This window comes from Oncorhynchus keta, chromosome 7, assembly GCF_023373465.1.
Source record: "Oncorhynchus keta strain PuntledgeMale-10-30-2019 chromosome 7, Oket_V2, whole genome shotgun sequence".
Lineage (NCBI taxonomy): Eukaryota > Metazoa > Chordata > Actinopteri > Salmoniformes > Salmonidae > Oncorhynchus > Oncorhynchus keta.
The window spans coordinates 10,133,630-10,156,254 of NC_068427.1; the positions used below are offsets into that span (position 1 = coordinate 10,133,630).

A 22,625-nucleotide genomic window follows, 5' to 3' on the forward strand; every position below is an offset into this window, starting at 1 on the left:
AACATATAAGTAACTTGGTCTTTCACCTGTTTGATTAACATCTGACATTTGACCATGGCTGAATGATTGCGCTCTTTTGCTGACACCTAAAGGACAACATTAGCTTTGCTGACTCCACTGCCTCCCAAAAGTAATGCTCTGCTCACCATTTCTACTGTACATGCTAGTTCATTACCAAACCACACTTAAAAAAAAGGAACTAAGACAAAATGTTCACACTTTAGTTGTTTATTCCATCATTACAATAATTCACAGTTCATTGAGGATTTCAGTACACCATTGAGTCTTGTATCTACACAATAGTGATGTACTCAGTAATATGACATGGAACATGTTTGTAACAGAAGATTTACCAATGATTATTTCATTTTCCATTTGTAGGTTGGAAGTGTTCTGCGGTTGTTTGTTTTGTAACGGATGTCCTATAGACAGGGGGGGGGGGGACAATTTACAGCTTGTGCTGTACACAGGACCTTTTTAATATAGGTCTGGACAGACTTGGGTCAGCTGCTTTATGGGGAGGATATGGATTGAATTCCGAATTCCCAAGTGGTCACTGTTTCTCAATTAGATTAATAATGAGTTAGGTTAACACTACCATTAGAAACATACACTGGACACTTCAAAACGACTGAATCCAATATTTACACTGGTAGTAAACAGAGAATAGTCAACAGTGTAAAATGCAAAGCAGGAAATGTCGATTACGCCATCGCCTCACCTAAACAAAGCTACTAACTGAAGATTTGTCATAACAATTAGATGACATACCATGGCATTGTTTAATAGTCCTTCCAGATTGGCTCAAAGGGCATCCTAGAGTGGGCATTATTTGCCTGTTTAAAATGGGTGGGTCGAGCCCTAAATGCAGATTGGCTGGCAGCCGTGGTATATCACGGGTATGACAAAACTGTTTTTTTTAATGACGTTTGTAACCAGTTTATAATAGCAATAAGACACCTCGGGTGTTTGTGGTATATGGCCAATATACCACAGCTAAGGGCTGTATCCAAGCACTCCACAAGTCATGGTATATTGGCCATATACCACACCCCCCCATGACTTATTGCTTAAATAACACATGCGCAGTAGAATTCAATGGCAATAGCTCATTTTTATATGTTTTTTTAGTTGCTTTTGAAAGCAAAAGTCAAATTGAAAACAGTATCGGTATTGTTGAATTCGATTTTCATAATAACAAGCTAGGACTGATTGGTTTGGTTAGCTAAATTAGCAAGTCTGTTTGGTGACCATGGCAACTAGCCATCTAGTAAACTTGCGAGCTACTTCAGTGGATGTTGAACACATTTCTAGTGGCAAATATGTTAAATTATAGCCATGGTATAAAAGGGATAATCAACTCGGGGCTCTATGCATTCTCTGGAAAATGCAACTCCGTGGAAGGTCACACCTTCCACGTTGTTCATTATTTTTCATAGAACGCATAGCCCCTCGTGGATTATCCCTTACATATTATATTTACACACATCAGATACAAGGGAAACAATGGAAATCTCTATTTGAGCTTCATCATTCTGAATTTGCATAATGTATTGTAATCTCAAATGGTCTCTAGCAAAACCTCTTGGAAAATCATGCTTTCAGAAAGTATTCATACCCCTAAAATTATTCCACATTTTCTTGTGTTAGACTGTATTCAAAATGTAATAATTTATTTGAAATTAAATACAGAAATATCTCAATTACATAAGTATTCACACCCCGAGTCAATACTTTGTAGAAGCACCTTTGGCAGTGATTACAGCTGTGAGTCTTTCTGGATAAGTCTCTAAGAGCTTTCCACACCTGGATTTTGCAACATTTTTCCATTATTCTTTTCAATATTCTTCAAGCTTTGTCAAATTGGTCGTTGTTCATTGCTAGACAACAATTTTCATTGTTAAATCTACTTATTTTGGTTGTCTAAGTAAATAAACTAACTCGGCAACTAAGGAACATTCCCTGTCTTCTTGGTAAGCAACTCCAGTGTAGATTTGGCCATGTGTTTTAGGTTATTGTCCTGCTGAAAGGTGGATTAATCTCCCAGTGTCTGGTGGAAAGCAGACTGAACCAGGTTTTGCTCTAGGATTTTGCCTGTACTTAGCTCCATTCCGTTTCTTTTTTAATCCAGAAACACTCCCCAGTCCTTAACAATTACAAGCACACCCATAACATGATGCGGCCAACACTATGCTTGAAAATATGGATGGTGGTACTCAATAATGTGCTTTATTGGATTTGCCCCAAACATGACACTATGTATTCAGGACAAAAATTGAATTGCTTTGCCACATTTTTTGCAGTATTACTTTAGTGCCTTATTACAAACAGGATGCCTTTTTTTAATAGTTTGTTTTCTGTACAGGTTTTCTTTCACTCAATTAGGCTAGTAATTGGGGAGTAACTACATTGTTGATCCATCCTTAGTTTTTACTATCACAGCCATTTTAAAGTCACCATTGGCTTCATGGTGAAATCCCTAAGCAGTTTCCTTCCTCTCCAGCAACTGAGTTAGGAAGGACGGCTGTATCTTTCGAGTGTATTGATACACCATCCAAAGTGTAATTAGCGAGGCATTGGAAAACCTCCCACATCTTTGTGGTTGAATCTGTGTTTGAAATTCACTACTCGACTGAGGGAAGTTCCATATAATTCATTGTATGTGTGGGGTACAGAGATGAGGTAGCATTCAAAAATTATGTTAAACACTATTATTGCACACAGAATGAGTCCATGCAACTTATGTGATTCGTTAAGCACATTTTTACTCCTGAACTTATCTATGCTTGGGGGTTGAATACTTATTGACTTTTCATTTTTCTTATTCCTTTCTAAAATGTTCTACAAACCAAATTCCACATTGACATTATGGGGTATTGTGTGTAGATCAGTTACACAAAAGTAAAAGGGTGTGAATACTTTCTGAAGGCACTGTACATGTAAACTCTAGATTTACAAGGGCATTTGGTTGTTTCTTTTTAGTATGTATTCATTTCATGATAGATTCAGTGTCCATAGTGTTTCTTTCAGTATAATACAATACAAATCGAATCTTTAAAAAATGTAGTGTATTAATTTATACACAAAACAGTAATGTCAGTAAAGTCTTAAAAAAGGTACTATAGACTCCGCGAAAGGACATAGATGCACAAAGTCAACAACATAGTGGGTCAACTTCCGCAACAAATAAGAGCGTTGAAGCGCGAGGCTAAACTTCTCAGCAGTTTCGGTCCCGTACGAACCCATACACACGCGCAGATACGGTGTGTGACTGTATGAGAACAAAGTCTTGCGTCTCATCGCAACATCTGCGCTGCTGCAAGTTGCAACGTCATTTCACTGTCTACCTTCAATGTAGGCCATGTCACATTCAGTGTTACAAAGGATATTGGCTTGGTATAAGCTTTATAAATATAACTTTAGAACATATTCTCAATTTGCAACACATGTCAAACAAATAAAATCCCTGTCCTTGAATGGACAGTTAGAATTTGTTCATATATATATATATATATATACAGTATTGCACATATTTTACTTCTCAGGTTACTGGTACCTGCTGCACCCACTCAAAAGGCCTCTGTTTGCACAATACTGAGTGGAAGTTGCAGTGTACAGCGATTTGCTTGATGCCAAACTATTACATATTGAGGGCTACAATGTGGTACCATGGAAATGTATATATACAATAATTATAATAATAATTGTGATTATTATTATAACTTGGCAGAAATGTATTTCAAGGCCTACATTCAAACTCAGTGCTTATTTGCTTGACATCATGGGAAAATCAAAAGAAATCAGCCAAGACCTCAGAAGAAGTTTTGTAGACCTCCACAAGTCTGGTTGTGCTCCAGAATTGCCATACAACCGCCCGACTACGGTTTTACTGCTCCAAAAACGCCATAAAAAAGCCAGACTACGGTTTGCAACTGCACATGGGGACAAAGATTGTACTTTTTGGAGAAATGTTCTCTGGCCCGATGAAACAAAAATAGAACTGTTTGGCCATAATGACCAACGTTATGTTTGGAGGAAAAAGGGGAGGCCTGCAAGCTGAAGAACACCATCCCAACCGTGAAGCACCGGGGAGGCAGAATCATGTTGTGGGGGTGCTTTGTTGCAGGGAGTCGGTCTGGTGCACTTCACAAAATAGAGTGCATCATGAGGAAAGAAAAGTATGTGGATATATTGAAGCAACATCTCAAGACATCAGGTCAGAAAGTTAAAGCTTGGTCACAAAATGAGTCTTCCAAATGGACAATGACCCCAAGCATACTTCCAAAGTTGTGGCAAAAAGGCTAAAGGAATTACAAAGTCAAGGTATTGGAGTTGCCATCACAAAGCCTTGACCTCAACCCTATAGAACATTTGAGGGCAGAACTGAAAAAGCGTGTGCGAGCAAGGAGGCCTACAAACCTGACTCAGTTACACCAGCTCTGTAATGAGGGATAGACCCAAATTTACACAACTTATTGTGGGAAACTTGTGGAAGGCTACCCAAAATGTTTGACTCAAGTTAAACAACTTAGAGGCAACGCTACCAAATACTAATTGAGTGTATGTAAACTTCTGACCCACTGGGAATGTGATGACAGAAATAAAAGCTGAAAAAAAAAATCACTACTATTATTCTGACATTTCACATTCTTAAAATAAAGTGGTGATCCTAGCTGACCTAAGACAGGGAATTTTTACTAGGATTAAATTTCAGGAATTGTGAAAAACTGAGTTGAAATGCTAAGGTGTATGTAAACTTCCGACTTCAACTGTATATCTTCAGGTATATTCCGATTTAATAGCATTCATGTTACAACATTGACTACCAACGTATACATTACAAATCACAATCCTGATTGCCCTCAATAACTACATTCTTAAAATGCAACAGCTTTCAAATTGCTACTTTAATATATTGAGATGACATTTTAGTGTGGTACATACTGAAACCAGCAACTTATGTGAACTAGTCCAGTCACAAAGTTGGCCTCAGTTATTTTCAAGGACTCTCCAGCAATATGGTCAGAGAAACATACAGTATCTAACTCTGTATTCAGAGGGGTGAAATGTTTAGAGTGTTGCAGATAGAAATGTAACAGATAAAGATGACATGATTTCCTATTCTAAATAACAGACAATCATATGCTTTTTATTTGATTTTTAAAAAGAATGTGTAATGCTGCAACCTCCTAAAGAGACCCCTAGAGGGGTAGTTTTCTACCTCACCTACGGGGACCTACAGTACTGACACATAATGTCCAATCCTCTTAACCTAACAGTAATCTCACGGCGCATCTGATTACGTCAGTGCCATAAAGCTTTCTTCCGTTTAACATCTTTGAGTAGAGTGAATCTATATTTCAGATGCCAGCTTACACATTAAAATATGAATTGTGGAGTGTGGAAATATGAGGCCTCAAATATTGATAAATGTGTACATGTAAATCTACTTATTTTGCTTGATGTGACAAGGGACATGAAAATACAAGAGGACCGACAGACATTAAAAGGCACACATATTGAGATGTGCTTTAGTAGTGATTACTAAACTGCAAAGGACCAAGTATCAAAAGCTGTGCAGGTTAAAAGCCATACCCTTGAGAGCAACATCAAATGTATGTAGAACTTTTCTAATATATAAAAAATATATTGATATAGGCATCCCTGCATGACCACCAAATCAAAGGTTTAAAATACGTTCAATGTTCAAAACCACCCCATTTGGTTCCAGCATGGTTTTTTGTATTCAGTAAAAAAAAAAGGAATGTACACAATCACACGCACGCAAACATTCACACACACATTCACATACACCCATTCACACACACATTCACATACACCCATTCACACACACATTCACATACACCCATTCACACACACATTCAAGGAGAAGTTTCTAAGCGAGGTGTGATCAAGTGCTATTTCCTTGCTCTTGTTCAAATAACAGCATGGCGAGCTGGGAACGGGCTCCCAGGCCATCCAGGTTGCTCTGGACACACCTGTGGTAGATGTCCTCACTGAGCCGAGGGTTACAGGCCTGGTAGTGGTACTTCTGGTGCAAGGCTGGCTCCACAGCCCTGAACACATGCAGGGTTGAGTACCTGACAAACATATCGTAGATATCCAAGGTCTCCAGGATCTCCTCGTTCTCCTGCACGTCGGAGGCCATGCGTGTGCGCGTCGCCATGTAGTCAGTGTTGTAGAAGCACGCCTCCTCGAACGAACTGCGGTCAAAGTGTCCGGCGTCCTTGACCAGGTCTACTGCGGGTGGGGGCTCCTGGTTATGGAAGGCAATGTCTGGGTTGTAGTCCTGGAAGTGGATTGGGAAGAACACCTGCCAGTTGTTGATGGAGTTCATGCGGCAACGGTTGAGGAACTCTGAGTTGACGTTGGTGTTGACGTTAGTGATGAAGAACAGAGTGTCTACTGGGTGCTTCTTCGAGATGATGTCCATGAATTTGATTTGAGAGGGGGTTTCGGTCTTGACACTTATCCACGGGATCTTCACTGTTGGATACTTGCGTTCGTAGGCATTGATCTGGGTTTTAACACTGGCGAAGATGTCATTCTGGTTGACCTGCTGGGCCTCGAATGGGTCGTAGATGAACAGGAAAGTCAAGATGGCGTTTTCACTGGTCTCAAACGAATTTGCGGCCAACACTTCAAGAAAATGGTTGACGTAATCTCGATCCTGAACATTCAGCGGTAAGATGATGTGAACTCTGGTGGCCTCTGTGACATAAGGCATGGGGATGATCTCGATGCGACTCAGGGGACGCACCAGGTGGACCCTCTTGGTGATGGAGCTACTGTGACCTTTCTGGTTGACTACCTCCAGCTGCAGGTCCAGGGTGTACTCCATGCCCCGAGTGGGGTCGAAGCGCCGGTAGCCATTGATCAGCTGCTGCTTCTTCAAGTGGAGGACAGGCTTGTACTTCTTGTTCAGCTCCCCCATGGCTATCTCGATGACGTCGGCCACGTCCAAACGATCAATACCGCGCAGTTCACACTTGGGGAAGCCGTCGATGCACGAATACACCTGTTCCTCCGTGAAGTAGTCCCATCGAAGGACTTCGAAGCGGGACTTGGGCTCAAAGGGAGGATTGATCCCAATGGGCCACTGGGCGCTCCGGTTGCCATCGTAAGCCACTTCACTCACATTCTTTATCTCCGTCTGTGGATACAGATGTAAAATCAAAAGCTGACCGTGAGTATGCACACTAATAACTTGATATTGAACTGATTATGGCAATAGGCCGAGTATGGCATTAGTCATATAAAACACCCTACTCTGCTTATCTTAAATCGGTGTACGGTCATAATCGAAGTAAGCATACGTCGATTAAAACACATAGGTTACAGCCGTGTATTTGATCTGTGCATGTGCATAAACAAATGCAAGCGTTCTTCTTTCGCGCAAGTGAAGTGAGTTCGGAAAAACTGAAAGTATGTATCTAAGAAATAGTTCACATACAAACATTGTATATCCAAACTCAGAATCAAACAGGCTTCACAAAACTAACATGGTCGCTTGATTTTGATTGGCGATTTTCTGCATTTATCAAATGATTTCAGATGTGCCCTTGTAAACAGGATTATTAGGGAAATAGTAATTCTTGCAAAGCATGTAAATTATTCAAATCAAACTTTTACATTAATCTGACTATTCACAATATTCTATTATCACAATAATTGTGTTCCTGTAACTGTACTCAGTGATATTGTATGGCTACAATGAAATGCTGCTTATGTTCAACCAAGACAGCTGAGTCATTCACAAAACAAACATTACCGAACAGTACTGAAATAAATAAGCCTTCAGCGCTTGATGTTCAATTAAAACAGACAGGGAGACAGACTACACTCAGTGTTCACTGAACAGAGGATGTTTTGTGGTGTTCAGGTTTCGACTGTTTTTACCTGCAGCATCTCAATCTCATCGTATGTCCTCTGCAGTTCGATCTCAGTGAAGTGCTTGTGTAGTCTATACATCTGCTCAGGGTCAGACACCGGGTGGACAGTCAAGGCATTTTTAAACTGCATATTGTCCTCCTTACTCGGATCTGAGTTCTTGCCCATTTCGTAATGGTAGTACTGCAGCCCCTGAAAGCAAAGATCGACACACATTTAGCAAAGTGGGAATTGGGTGAAAACAAAAAGACTTTTAGTTATACATTTTTGGGCTGTATTTCAACAAACCTAATGCAATGTAAATCTTAGTGCTGGTGTCTAGGGGTGTGTCAGAAATATTTGAGCTATTTTCACAGTTGGAATTATGGGCGCAGTAGCTGGCGGTGGCGAGAAAGGGCTGGGTTTGGATGAATAAATAAGTTGTAGGTGTGTTGAGGCCAATCAGAACATGCTCCAGGGCTAAATATGTGGTTGCTTCAAGTTGTGTATATATCTGGTCTTTTATGTCTTGCATTGCCATCAACTCCAATTTGAATGTTAGCCCGTTATAGCCTAGTTTGTTAAATAGCCTACAGAACATTTTTTTAATGTAGGCCTAACCTATCTTTGCTAAATATCTTGAACGTGTTTGCAGTTCACATTGTTCTATGTAATTGCAAGAGTTCAACACTTTTTAACATAGCATTCACACCGATATAGGGGATAGGCCTACTGTAAATTATGTTATTTCTGCCATGTCTGAGCCATGGACATGCCAAACGCTGTATATAAACAAGATTAAAGTCACTATTGATATTGCTGGGGGAGAAAAATATATTATAATCAAAACAACTTGTTTTAAATAGGCTATGTTAAAATATAATACATACACAAGACAATGTAGACTATGCTAGGTTTTACACACATCCAAACTTTTCACAGGAGCCAATATAAAGAGAATGTCCACTCCGTTACAGGCTACTGCTCCTAAATATAATGTTTCATAAAAATCATGGAAGGATCATACAGATCGCATTTGCACTTCTCCAGGAATAGCAGACAGCTTCTAAATTGCATTGCATGTGAGCCATGGATGTTCTCAACCATAAAGTTGAGGTTTTTAATCAAATGAAATGGAAAACAAGCCATTGTTACAGGAAAATAAGAGTACATGTTTCTAAATACGAGGGTCACCGGCATCATCTCATATCTTGTTACTGATGGGCATATGGACACATGTACATAGAGGGGGTTTAACACACAATAAAAATAATAATGGGAGCTGGCTGAAATAATGATCAAAGGGTGATGTCTGCTCACTGTTTTGCTGCTCCCAAACTTGATCTTTTGGTAATGCTTTGGGGATTCATATTTATTTCAAAACAGTCTTACGAGCCAAATCCTTTTTCCATAGGCTGCTACTTGGCGAATGCATTGGGTAGGACAAAAAAAGAAACAGCCTTCATTGGGGGAGGGGACGCTATGTTTGGTTTTGAATCAAATTAAACTAAATGGGAAAGAACATTTGAATCATTTTAACCTCCTTTATCTCCCAAATTTCATGATTATGATCTTGTCTCATCGCTGTGACTCCCCAACGGGCTCAGGAGAGGCAAAGGTTGAGTCATACATCCTATGAAACAAGACCCACCAAGCTTCTTAACACCCACTCGCTTAACCCGGAAGCCAGCTGCACCAATGTGTCGGAGTACACGCTATTCAACTGACGACTGAAGTCAGCCTGCTGGCGCCCGGCCCCCAACATGAGACAAGTAAAGCCCCCCCAGCCAAACCCGGACGACGCTGGGCCAATTGTGCACCGCCCTATGGGACTCCCGGTCAAACCCCAGGCTGCAGTTACGCCGCAACACCGCGATGCAGTGCCTTAGACTGCTGCACCACTCAGGAGGCCAGTTTTCTTTTTATGTTTTAACCTTAACAAGGGCCCCAGGAACAGTGGAAGCAAAATAGCCCCATAACAGCAAAGATCCAGGCGTGGGCGTGGGGTTCTTTTCTGCTCATGCATTCTCATTTCACGTAACAAAATAGTGTTGACACGATACCAGATTTTTTGACTTACTCTATACCATCATGATACTTGATACCAAAACAATACCATGGCAAAAAAGGCAAATTAGCAAAAGTCATAGAATGGCACATGTTCCAGACAAATAAAACCAGCTGCTGCTCTGTTCAATTGTTAGGCATCTTTTGAGTTCAATATCATTACATTTGAAATATGATGTAAAATAAATTCTGAGATTGCCATGTCTGCATTAATGAATCAATTATACACTAAAACTATTCATTTGACTAACTACTTTATTACATAATGGTAATCATTTATTTGAGTGGTAAATCTCGATTGATAAAATGTGTAAATCAAGAAGTAACCCAGGGCTATTAACAATACAGGTGAATGCATATTAAATAGGAGTGTGTGCATGCATTGAGTTTTTGAGCTTGTTTGCACTGATTTCATGGGGCTACAGATTAAACAAACTATCTGTGTCCCTTCCATTTGGGACTTATTTTATTGTACTGATCAACAACATTTTCATAGAAGTAGAAATATATTACTTTATAAAAAGTTCCCTCTCTCTGAAAGACCAAGTAATGACATCATTCACAAGGCACATTCCCACAGTCAGTTGAGACCGGTGATGGGAAGGATGTGACACAGACAAAAGTAGGCCATCTTTAGACGTGAGGGAGAAACAATTAACTGAATTAAAAGTGTTTTGGTGTCAATCAGCTTTGAAATCAGCATATTTTGATTATGGCTCGCATTATCATAAACAAAGTACTAGGGTAGTGAATTGATGTTCACTTCTGCTGTAAGCTAGCAAGGAAAGTTAGCCTAAAAAAAGCTGGAAGCTACCGGTATCTTCTTGCATTGTAAAGTGTTCTAGACAGCATGGACATTGTTTTGCGAACAGTAAATACATTTCTACATATTGCATTATTCAAGTGTGTTAAATTCTATGCAGTATGTGTGGGGAGCTAATATAATGTAGCCTAGACTCCCAGTGCTCACACTATATGGGCACATTGGCTGTGCTGCTAGACAGACAGACCTGATCCTCTCAATCAGTATACGACATAATTGAAGAGTGCAGTCAGTAAGAACAGACGAAGGATATCAAGTATCTGGAAGGATTTTATAAAAAGGCTGTGTCGTCATCGTCGCACGGTGAGGTGTTGAAAACAAGGGTGTGAATCTTGACCCCTAACTTTTTGACTTAAAAAAAGTATACGTTTTTAAACAAAACCATTCTCTGACCAATTGTATTAGTATAAAATAATATAATTTCCCAATTTGTTTAGCATACAATATAGCTCAGTATTTTAATTATTTATTTTATACAGTCATTTTTGCTAACCTTTATCAAGGGTGTCAATCATTTTGGACCCCGCAGTATTTCTAATAATTTAAGAATAATTCTGGTAATTTTTTAAAAGATCCCTTTTCCATCTGTTTGACCAGAAATCAAAACCCTTGCCTGTTCCTAATATTTAGGATAGAAAATGGTTGAAAAAAAGAATATGCCTTCATTTAAAAATTATACATATATATACTTAGCTGACACCAGATTTGACATGAACTTCTATGAACTTTACATGTTGGTTCTCATTGGTCCTTTTACCTGGACATGCCCTTATTAAAAAAACATTTTGAAATGGCTTCATAGGAACAACACTGCTAGAATGCATGGTGTCAACAACTTAAGAGGAATCAGTGTACGAATAACACCTAAATGACCATAATAAGTAATAAGACTCCACTTAATCTAAAGCGACGACCATTTAGGATAAACACAGTACACACCTTAAGAAGTTAACCAATTAGGAAGGGGTCGGAAGAAAAAGTGAATCCGATCTGATCAAGCTATTAAAAGAACAAAGAATTAAGTCGCATGAGCAGAGGTCACCGACCGTCGGACTGTAAAATGTGTTAACTAAACATCTCAAGAGTTGCAAATATCTAAAGAACATGTCACTGCTACACATAACTGAATAACCTTTTTTTAATATACTCTTAACGCAGTTCTTTGGAATGTGAGTCACACTTCCAAATAACACTCTCCCCTGTTTTTTCTTCTTCTGACCTTTCCCCTACTTCTCCCTTCATAGATAGGTCGGTCCCTGCTGGAGTCCTGCTGGCCCTGAGGCATGATGACCAACCATGCAGAATTGAAACAGGCCCTCTGTTTCTGTTCCACCACAGACTCTTAAACAAAATGTTTTCCTGCTCAAATGCCAGACCACAGGAGAGAAAATGGTATAGAAGTTAACATACCACAGAGAAAGGTTTAGGCACACTCAAACTGCCTTGAATTAACTACTCATTATGTAAAAAGGTTCTAAAATAGTATTGTTATAGAATGGTGTAGTGTAGGAACAAATTCTGGTGTAACGTGAAAGGGCCACACTATGAGCCAAAAAGGGTAACATATACAAATAAATTAAATCAGTGTAGTTAGTTTAAAAGGTACAGAGTCTTTAAACTGTCACTTGGACAAGCGGTGTGACTGTGACAGGACTCCACTGGGGCACTGACTGTCAGTGCAGAACAGGAGAAGCAAAGCTCCCTTTCACAGCAGTGAGGACCATCAGGGGCCACAGTGTGAAAAGAAAGACAGCCAGCCAGACAACTCTCTGTCTCTATAGAACATGCAGTGTTAAAACACTTATGGATGTTATAACTATGTTATAGCACTACTACGGTGCAACATGCCTTATTCTATAGATATCACTATTATCGTTTGTATTTATTTATTTCAAGACAAATGTGGATTGGAAATAAAGTGTTTGAACATGAGGCTGGTGGATCTTGAAAGATGGATCTTATGTTGATGTTGTAGTATACCGTCGTCAATATTTGCTATATTGTGTGTGTGTGTGTGTGTGTCCAGCTTTCACTGAGCAGGAACCAGCCTATTACACTAACGGATTGAGTTACATGTTAGAGGACCGTGTAAAGTTTATGAGGCCTCATAAAGTCAAGCTCCGTTTCATCTTTTTGGGGGAGTGGCCAGTGAAAGACAGTTGACTTAGGGTTTCAACTCAGAGCACATCTGAGCCAAATGCATATGCAAAATACTTAAATGTCCACTTTGTGACTATTCCAATTGTTCCATTGTACTGGATGAACTAAATCAAGTGTCGCTCAAGTATTTAACATACGTATTCAACCCAGGTCTGGTACGTTGACACAAGAAACATTCACTTCCTGACAATCACTTGGGGCTGCTTTCTCAGACACAGATTAAGCCTAGTCATGGACAAAACAAAAACACTTAGAATAGAGAATCTCTTAAGAATGCATCTTAGTCTAGGACTAGGCCTAATCTCTTGGACAAAGGGAACATAAACCCATAGAACATAACTCTCGCCATTGCAACTTAATTGTACAAGACCATAATACATAACCTACCTCATGCTCATCCACACAGTTGGTGTTGGCATAATCAATGATGCATCTGCCCAGCCACTCGTCAGGCCTGGCGCTCAGGATGTCATTCCTACAGTTCTCCAGGAAGGGTTTGAGCCGGAGCAACAGGGTACGGGAGAGAATGTATCCGAACCCACCGTAGCAGTACCTCCCCTCCATCTCCCCACCTATAAACTCCTCTGGGCTGCCCATGTAAAGCTCCCGGTCCATGCTCAGGTGAGCCACCAGCTGTTTGATCCGGTCTGCCTCGGTGTAGGTGTCGTCCTGGGCCAGATAGAACCAGTCATACTCATGGACATAGTGCTCCAAGATGTACTTGATGGTCTGGAACATGTTCCATATGAGCCTCTCGTCCCCATGGGTGACCACGAACATGCCGTGGGGCACTTTGCGGTTGCGCGTGCCGGTGAAGAAGACGACAGTGTCCAGGTGGTGGCTGAGGGTGCGGTTCACGGCCACTCCCAATGTGTTGATGGTGCTTTTGGACGTCAGGATCCCGACGAAGAGGCGCTCCCGGATCCCCAGCTCTGTACTGATGTACTTAGCCCTGGAAAACATACACACTTTCATGAAGTGATTGCTGCTATGTTCAATGTGAAAAGTTAAAGCTAGAGAAACAAGTATACAAAAACATAACACGCGTTATTGTCCATATATTTATAGACAGCACAGCAAAGATACTAGTAATTAAATTGCAGCTCAGCATTTCAATGATTTAAAGAATTAACTTTTAAAGTCTTCGTTCATCATTGCAAAAGCAACCCTTTCCATGCATGTTCTTGTGCTCAACACTTGCAATCATTCACACTGTAGATAAGCCTATCAGTAATTGTTTTGCTATGGTTAATTGAAGTCAAGGTCCAGTGTTCTTCTGGGATATGATTAAGGATTGTCTGTCTTTGAAACCTGGTCATTGGACAGAGTCCGAGATTGAAGAGTCCGTACCAGAGGACGGCCCCGGCCCAGCAGCTCAAAGCTCTATCTCATGCAATGGAGCAACCGGTCTGTGTGATAATAGAAATACAAACGCATCTACCCAGTACATCTCGTTTACTGGCTAGCTGTCCATGAGGAGTAGGGGCAAAAAAAATCCTATAACCCCATGAAATGAATTGAAAACTAAAAATACCTGTTTTTATGTTGTTGTTTTTTTACATTTTATTCAGATCAAACCAAACAGTGTTACACGGACACTGTTGTGAAGGTTATGATGAGAAAACATCCTTGCATATTTTGTCTAATAACATTTAGGCAGTTCTTCGTGTTACAGGCTGAGCTTGTAGAGGTGGTTCTCTTCAAGCTGTAGCCAAAGATAGAATCCAGTGGCAGAAAGTTGCTACAGCCTTTATGTCCCACCAGGGACCCGGAGGACTAAGTAAGTCAGTCATGTTACAGCACAGAATAAAGTTGTAAAATAACATTGTTTAGTTATAGTTACTCCTAAGCCATCGTTATTTGCCCAAATACTGCTGAAAATAAATTCATGGTCGAGGGTAAATACACCAGAACAACTTGGCTGTGCATGCTACACAAGGTCAGTCAAGCACATGGTTCAAAGTGGATACATGGATATTCTTCCACATACAGTAGGTAGACTATATCAATAAAAATATTCAATAGTTTGTTATGGCGAAAAATACTGTGTGTACTCTGGTAGCTGGAGACTGAATGCCACTGATAGGGTGAAGGATGTAAAAATGAGTTCTACATTTCAGGAATGTTGGCCTTTCAAATATATTTTTGTTTTTGTGGGCACAATAACAGCCTACTCCAATACTGACTGATTTCCAATGTGATATTACATGTAATTGTGCTAATTTCCTATAAAAAAAAGGATATTGTTCATAAATTGCTGTCTGATGTTGTTTAAGTGTGCTTGACATCTAATAGGTGTAGGAGTTAAAGACACTGCAAACCAATTGAAAAACGGATAAAGATAGGGAAACAACCATGCCTAATTAACCTAGTCTCACATACTGCTGAAGGACAATTGGCAACATTGTAACGAGTTTTCCTGGGAAAACTGGTAACATAGCCTAATATCCATGCTGAAGATATCGGGGGCAATAATGGCAGACATGACAGTCAACTGGAAAAACAAGATCTAGGCTACACTGTTGTGGCATGTTTATAATAATACATTTCACCTATTCCGGTTTCAACCATGATCTTTGAATCCTTACCGAAAAAGTTTATTTGGTTTGCTTTGTTGGACTGGTTTATATGGCACTATTCTTGGCTCAAAATCTTCCTCGGCGTCCACATCTTTGACCGTCGATATCGAATTGGGTCTCGTTGCTCCTTTTGAATTCCCATCTTGGGACAAACTTATTTCTTCACTCGCTTTCCCGTTGAGGAAACAAGATTCCTCCACCCAATTCACACTAAGTAAACTTAAGGTAAAGCCCAAAGAAATACCGATAATAACCGGCCCGATCGGCCTCAGCAGAGAAATAAACATTGAGAATCTCATTCTCAACGTTGACTATATGTAGGCCCTTTCTACAGCCTAATTTAGTCGCGTTGGATAATTATGTACATCAAAACAAATACAAAATATTAGTAGCTGGCTATATTAAAAAATACCATCCTTCGCTACTAAAAAGATGTAGGCCTACGTAGCCTCTTCCATAAAATTAAAGCAGGATTCTTACGTGTCAATGGTCTCTAGCTCCACCCCAATGAAACACAACTGTCAGAGATGCATAAGCGCAGGCGTTTCCAGGACCATTTCAGTATGCTACTGAATCACATCATTTGTTAAATAAAACCCATCAACCTCACCCATGGGCAAATAGATCACAATACCGCGGCCTACATAAATGTTGGTTTAAATAAAGAGCTATAGAAAAGAAAATCCTCTCTTCAGCTGAAAAGCCTATTAGAGGTGCGTTGCCACACTAGAGGGCAACCTAGAGTCACATTCAATCAACCACAAAGTCCAGATTTGCGGGTTAAAACCAAACATATATATTTTTACTATAAAGTCACGATACATGATTAATGTGTGAAATAAATCAAATATTTCGCTCCAAGACTGTTCATAAAAGAAGATGTTTTTGACTTGACCTGGAGACCTTGGCCTGATTTTAAGTAGGGCCTCAGGTGTCACAGAAATACATATACAGTGCCTTCAGAAAGTATTCATACTTCTTGACTTATTCCACATTTTGTTGTGTTACAGCCTTAATTCAAAACATATATATTTTTACACCCGTCTACACACAATACCCCATAATGACAAAGTGAAAACATGTTTTTAAAGATTTTTGCAGATTCATTGAAAATTAAATACAGAAATATCTCATTTAGATAAGTATTCACATTTTGCTATGACAGTCCAAATTGAACTCAGGTGCATCTTATTTATTTTTGATCGTCCTCGAGAGGCTAGTGGGAGGAGCTATAGGAGGACGGGCTCATTGTAATGGCTGGAATGGAATAAATGGAACGGATCAAACATATGGAAACCACATGTTTGACTCCGTTATTATCTATTCCATTCCAGCCCTTACAATGAGCCTGTACTATAGCTCCTCCCACCAGCCTCCACTGCTTGAGATGTCACTACAACATGATTGGAGTCAGTCCACCTGTGGCAAATTCAATTGTTTGGACATGTGCATGTGCACAGTTGACAGTGCATGTAAGAGCAGAAACTCTTACATGCAAGGAATTGTCTGTGGAGCTCAATAGATATAATTGTGAAGAGTTTTCAGACCCCTTGACTTATGTTAGTTACAGCCTCATTCTAAAATGGATTCATAAAAAAATGTACAATCTACACACAATACCACATAACGACAAAGCGAAAACAGGTTTTTAGACATTTCTGACACCTTGCTATGAGACTCGAAATTGAGCTCAGGTGCATCCTAGAAGAAACATCTCAAGGATGATCAATGGAACAACTTGATTGGAGTCCACCTGTGGTAAATTCTATTGATTGGACATGATTTGGAAAGGCACACACCTGTCTATACAAAGGTCCCACAGTTGACAGTTCATGTCAGGGCAAAAAACTAGCCATGATGTTGAAGGAATTGTCTGTAGAGTTGTGAGACAGGATTGTGTCAGCGCACAGATCTGGGGAAGGGTACAGTCTGCAGCATCGATGGTCCCCAAGAACACAGCGGCCTCCATCGTTCTTAAATTAAAAAGTTTGGAACCACCAAGACTCTTCTCAGAGCTGGCCGCCCGGCCAAACGGAACAATCGGGAGAAGGGCCTTGGTCATGACCAAGAACCCGATGGTCACTCTGACAGAGCCCCATAGTTCCTCTGTGGAGATGGGAGAACCTTCCAGAAGGACAACCATCTCTGCAGCACTCCACCAATCAGGCCTTAATGGCAGAATGGCCAGACGGAAGCCACACCTCATTAAAGGCACATGACACTCCACTTTGCCAAAAGGCACCTAAAGGACTCTCAGACCATGAGAAAGAAGATTATCTAGTCTGATGAAAATATTTGATTGAGCTATTAGTCAGTATTGAGGGAAAGCAAAGTACATAGAGATCCTTGGTGAAAACCTGCTCCAGAGCGCTCAGCACCTCAGACTAGGGTGAAGGTTCACCTTCCAACAGGACAATGACCCTAAGCACACAGACAACACAGGAATGGCTTCGGGACAAGTCTCTGAATGTCCTTGAGTGGCCCAGCCAGAGCCCGGACTTGATCTAACATCTCTAGAGAGACCTGAAAATAGCTGTGCAGCGACGCTCCCCCTCCAACCTGACAGAGCTTGAGAGGATCTACAGAGAAGAATGGGAGAAACTCCCCAAATACAGGTGTGCCAAGTTGTAGCATCATACTCAAGAAGACTCGAGGCTGTAATCGCTGCCAAAGTGCATTATCACACAGTTCTCTAGAACACCTGGTGCTCTCATCCATGCTTAAGTATTGCTTGCCTCGAAGCGAGCATAAAAGGCATTTAGCTCATCTGGTAGGCTCGCGTCACTGGGCAGCTCATGGCTGGGTTTCCTTTTGTAGTCTGTAATAGTTTTCAAGTCCTGCCACGTCCAAAGAGCATCAGAGCCGGTGTAGTAGGATTCAATCTTAATCCTGTATTGACGCTTGTTTGATGGTTCGTCTGAGGGCATAGCGGGATTTCTTATAAGCGTCCGGATTAGTGTCCCGCTCCTTGAAAGCGGCAGCTCTAGCCTTTAGCTCGATGTGGATGTTGTCGGTAATCCATGGGTTTTGGTTGGGATATGAAATAACACAGATGGAATCATGTAGTAACCCAAAAAGTATTTAAACAAATCAAAAATATTTTATGTTTGAGATTCTTCAAAGTAACCACTCATTGCTTTGATGACAGCTTTCCACACTCTTGGCATTCTCTCAACCAGCTTCATGAGGAAGTCACCTGGAATGCATTTCAATTAACAGGTGTGCCTTGTTCAACGTTAATTTGTGGAATTTCTTTCCTTCTTAACGCCAATCAGTTGTTTTGTGACAAAGTAGGGGTGTTATACAGAAGATAGCCCTATTAGGTAAAATACCAAGTCCATATTATGGCAAGAACAGCTCAAATAAGCAAAGAGAAATGACAATCCATCATTAGTTTAAGACATGAAGGTCAATCTGATTAATTTCAAGAACTTTGAAAGTTTCTTCAAGTGCAGTCGCGAACACCATCAAGCGTTACGATGAAAATGGCTCTCATGAGGACAGGAAAGGAAGACCCAGATTTATCTCTGATGCAGAGGATAAGTTTATTAGAGTTTACCAGTCTCAGAAAATGCAGCCCAAATAAATGCTTCACAGAGTTCTAGTAACAGACACATCTCAACATCAGCTGTTCAGAGGAGACTGTGTGAATCAGGGCATCATGGTTGAATTGCTGCAAAGAAATCACTACTAAAGGACACCAAAAAGAAGAAGAGACTTGCTTGGGCCAAGAAACACAAGCAATGGACCTTAGACTGGTGGAAATTTGTGCTTTGCCCTGATTGAGATTTTTGGTTCCAATTTCTGTGTCTTTCTGAGATGCAGAATAGGTGAACGGATGATCTCCACATGTGTGGTTCCCACCGTGAAGCATGGAGGCGGAGGGGTGATGGTGTAGGGGTGCTTTGCTGGTGACACTGTTGGTGATTTATTTAGAATTCAAGGCACACCAGTATGGCTACCACAGAATTCTGCAGCAATGCACTATCCCATCTGGATTGCGCTTTGTGGGACTATCATTTGTTTTTTAACAGGAAAATGACCCAACACACCTCAAGGCTGTGTAAGGGCTAGTTGACAAATTGAGATGGTTTGGGTTGTACAGCCGAATGAAGGAAAAGCAGCCAACAAGTGCTCAGCATATGTGGGAACTCCTTCAAGACTGTTGGAAAAGCATTCCAGGTGAAGCTGGAATGCCATGAGAGAATGCCAAGTGTGTAAAGCTGTCATCAAGGCAAAGGGTGGCTACTTTGAAGAATCAAAAATATATTTTGATTTGTTTAACACCTTTTGGTTACGACATGATTACATATGTTTTATTTCATAGTTTTGAGGTCTTCATTATTATTCTACAATGTAGAAAATATAAGAAAAAGCCTTGAATGCTTTGTCCAAACTTTTGCCTGTTAATGTATATATTTGGCCTGGTGAAGCGGTTTTACACTCTGAATGAATGGAAGCTGACAATTATGAGTTGTTTTACTCTGATGGTCTCGGCTGGTCTCGGGAAAGTCTAGACCAAGTACAAAAATGTATCCGACACCAAGACACTCAATATGTGGTCTTGAGACCAGACCCGAGACGGAGAGTAGTCTCCAGTACTAATATATACTCAGCAAAAAAATAAACTCTCTCTCACTGTCAACTGCCTTTATTTTCAGAAAACTTAACATGTGTAAATATTTTTATGAACATAACAAGATTCAACAACTGAAACATAAACTGAACAAGTTCCACAGACATGAGATTAACAGAAATGGAATAATGTGTCCCTGAACAAAGTGGGGGTCAAAATCAAAAGTAACTGTCAGTATCTGGTGTGGCCACCAGCTGGATTAAGTACTTCAGTGCATCTCCTCCTCGTGGAATGCACCAGATTTGCCAGTTCATGCTGTGAGATGTTAACCTACTCTTCCACCAAGGTAAGTTCCTTGTCATTTCTGGGGGGGAAAGCCCGAGCCCGATCCAACAGGTCCCACACGTGTTCAATGGTATTGAGATCCGGGTTCTTTGCTGGCCATGGCAGAACACTGACATTCCTGTCTTGCAGGAAATCATTCACAGAACGAGCAGTATGGCTGGTGGCATTGTCATGCTGGAGGGTCATGTCAGGATGAGCCTGCAGGAAGGGTACCACATGAGGGAGGAGGATGTCTTCCCTGTAACTCAAAGAGTTAAACAAGCTCCATCCGATGATGCTGTGACACACCGCCCCAGACCATGACGGACCCTCCCCCTCCAAATCGATCCCGCTCCAGAGTACAGGCCTCATTCCGTCGACTATAAACGCAAATCCAACCATCACCCCTGGTGAGACAAAACAGAGACTCGTCAGTGAAGAGCACTTTTTTCCAGTCCTGTCTGGTCCAGCAATGGTGGGTTTGTGCCCATAGGCGACATTGCTGCCGGTGATGTCTGGTGAGGACTTGACTTATACAACAGGCCTGCAAGCCCTCAGTCCAGCCTCTCTCAGCCTATTGCGGACAGTCTGAACACTGATGGAGGGATTGTGCGTTCCTGGTGTAACTTGGGCAGTTGTCGTTGCCATCCTGTACCTGTCCCGCACGTGTGATGTTCGGATGTACCGATCCTGTGCAGGTGTTGTTACACGTGGTCTGCCACTGCGAGGACGATCAGCTGTCCGTCCTGTCTCCCTGTAGTGCTATCTTAGCCATCTCACAGTAAGGACATTGCATTTTATTTTCCTGGCCACATCTGCAGGCCTCATGCCTCCTTGCATCATGAATAAGGCACATTCACGCAGATGAGCAGATGAGACCCTTGGCATCTTTCTTTTGGTGTTTTTCAGAGTCAGTAGAAAGATCTCTTTAGTGTCCTAAGTTTTCATAACTGTGACCTTAATTGCCTACCGTCTGTAAGCTATTAGTGTCTTAACAAGCCAGTGTCTCCACATCCTCAGAGCCCTGACCACCGCTAACAACTCCTGGTCCGCCACGTCATAGTTACGCTCCGCTGGACTGAGCTTCCACGGGAAAAAAGTGCAGGGGTTGAGTTTTAAGTGGCGTATCCGAGCGCTGTGATAGCACGGCACCCACCCCAGCCTCGGACACGTCCACCTCCACTATGAATGCTAGAGAGGGGTCCGGGTGTGCCAACACGGGCGCATCCGTGAACAGCGTCTTCAACCTATTGAAGGCTCTGTCCGCCTCTGCTGACCCCTGCAAACGCACCGGGCACCCCTTCAGCAGTGAGGTAATGGGAGCCGGTACCTGGCCAAAACCCTGGATAAACCTCCGGTAGTAATTGGCAAACCCCAAAAACTGCTGCACCTCCTTTACCGTGGTCGGAGTCGGCCAATTACGCACGGCCTTAATGCGGTCACACTCCATTACCACCCCCGAGATGGAAATGTGATAACCCACGAAGGAGATGGCTCGTTTGGAGAACACACACTTCTCAGCCTTTACATATAGGTCATGCTCCAGCAGTCTACCAAGCACCTTGCGTATCAGAGACACATGCGCGCCGTGGGTGGCGGAATAGATCAGAATGTCATCGATATAAACAACCACGCACTCCCTGAGAATCTTGTCTACAAAGGATTGAAAGACGGCTGGAGCATTCTTTAACCTATACGGCATGATGAGGTACTCATCGATTGCCATCGATTGCCAAATCGACATATCCGGGGGGGATGCGCACCGTGGAACCCTGGTCTGGACTCTCCACCGACGTGGCACCGATGGAAACTCCCAGACACCTTCCAGAACACTCCTCTGACCACCCCTGGAGAACCCCCTGTCTCCACGAAAAATTAGGATTGTGCCGAGCCAGCCAGGGAATCCCCAGCACCACTGGAAACACAGGTGAATCAATAATAAAGAGACTTATACGCTCCCTATGATTCCCCTGTGTCACCATGTCCAGTGGAACCGTGGCCTCCCTGACCAACCCTGACCCTGGGAAAGGGAGAATCTATCGGCACAAGCGGAACACTCAGCTTGATGGCGAGTCCGTGATCCATAAAGTTCCCAGCTGCACCTGAATCGACTAGCGCCTTATGCTGGGAAGAGGGGGAAAAAATCAAGGAAAAAAATCAAGACAAACATGTGACCAACAGGGGGTTCTGGGTGAGTTTGGTGCTG

The 22,625-nt window shown here is 41.6% G+C and overlaps 1 protein-coding gene across 2 annotated transcripts; it reads right to left on the minus strand.

The window, feature by feature from the left end:
- Positions 1 to 212: 212 nt before the first annotated feature.
- Positions 213 to 16,186, minus strand: LOC118385961 (chondroitin sulfate glucuronyltransferase-like). 2 transcript variants are annotated; one of them, XM_035773235.2, is made up of 4 exons: positions 16,000 to 16,186; positions 13,328 to 13,892; positions 7,921 to 8,103; positions 213 to 7,174 (listed from the first exon to the last, which is right to left on the minus strand). In XM_035773235.2, the coding sequence occupies exons 2-4, from the start codon at positions 13,718 to 13,720 to the stop codon at positions 5,912 to 5,914; spliced, it is 1,839 nt and encodes a 612-aa protein (XP_035629128.1). In that variant the 5' UTR covers positions 13,721 to 13,892; positions 16,000 to 16,186; the 3' UTR covers positions 213 to 5,911. The 2 variants fall into 2 exon arrangements, with proteins under 2 accessions (XP_035629128.1, XP_035629127.1); XM_035773234.2 differs by lacking the exon at positions 16,000 to 16,186 and adding an exon at positions 15,529 to 15,993.
- Positions 16,187 to 22,625: the final 6,439 nt, after the last annotated feature.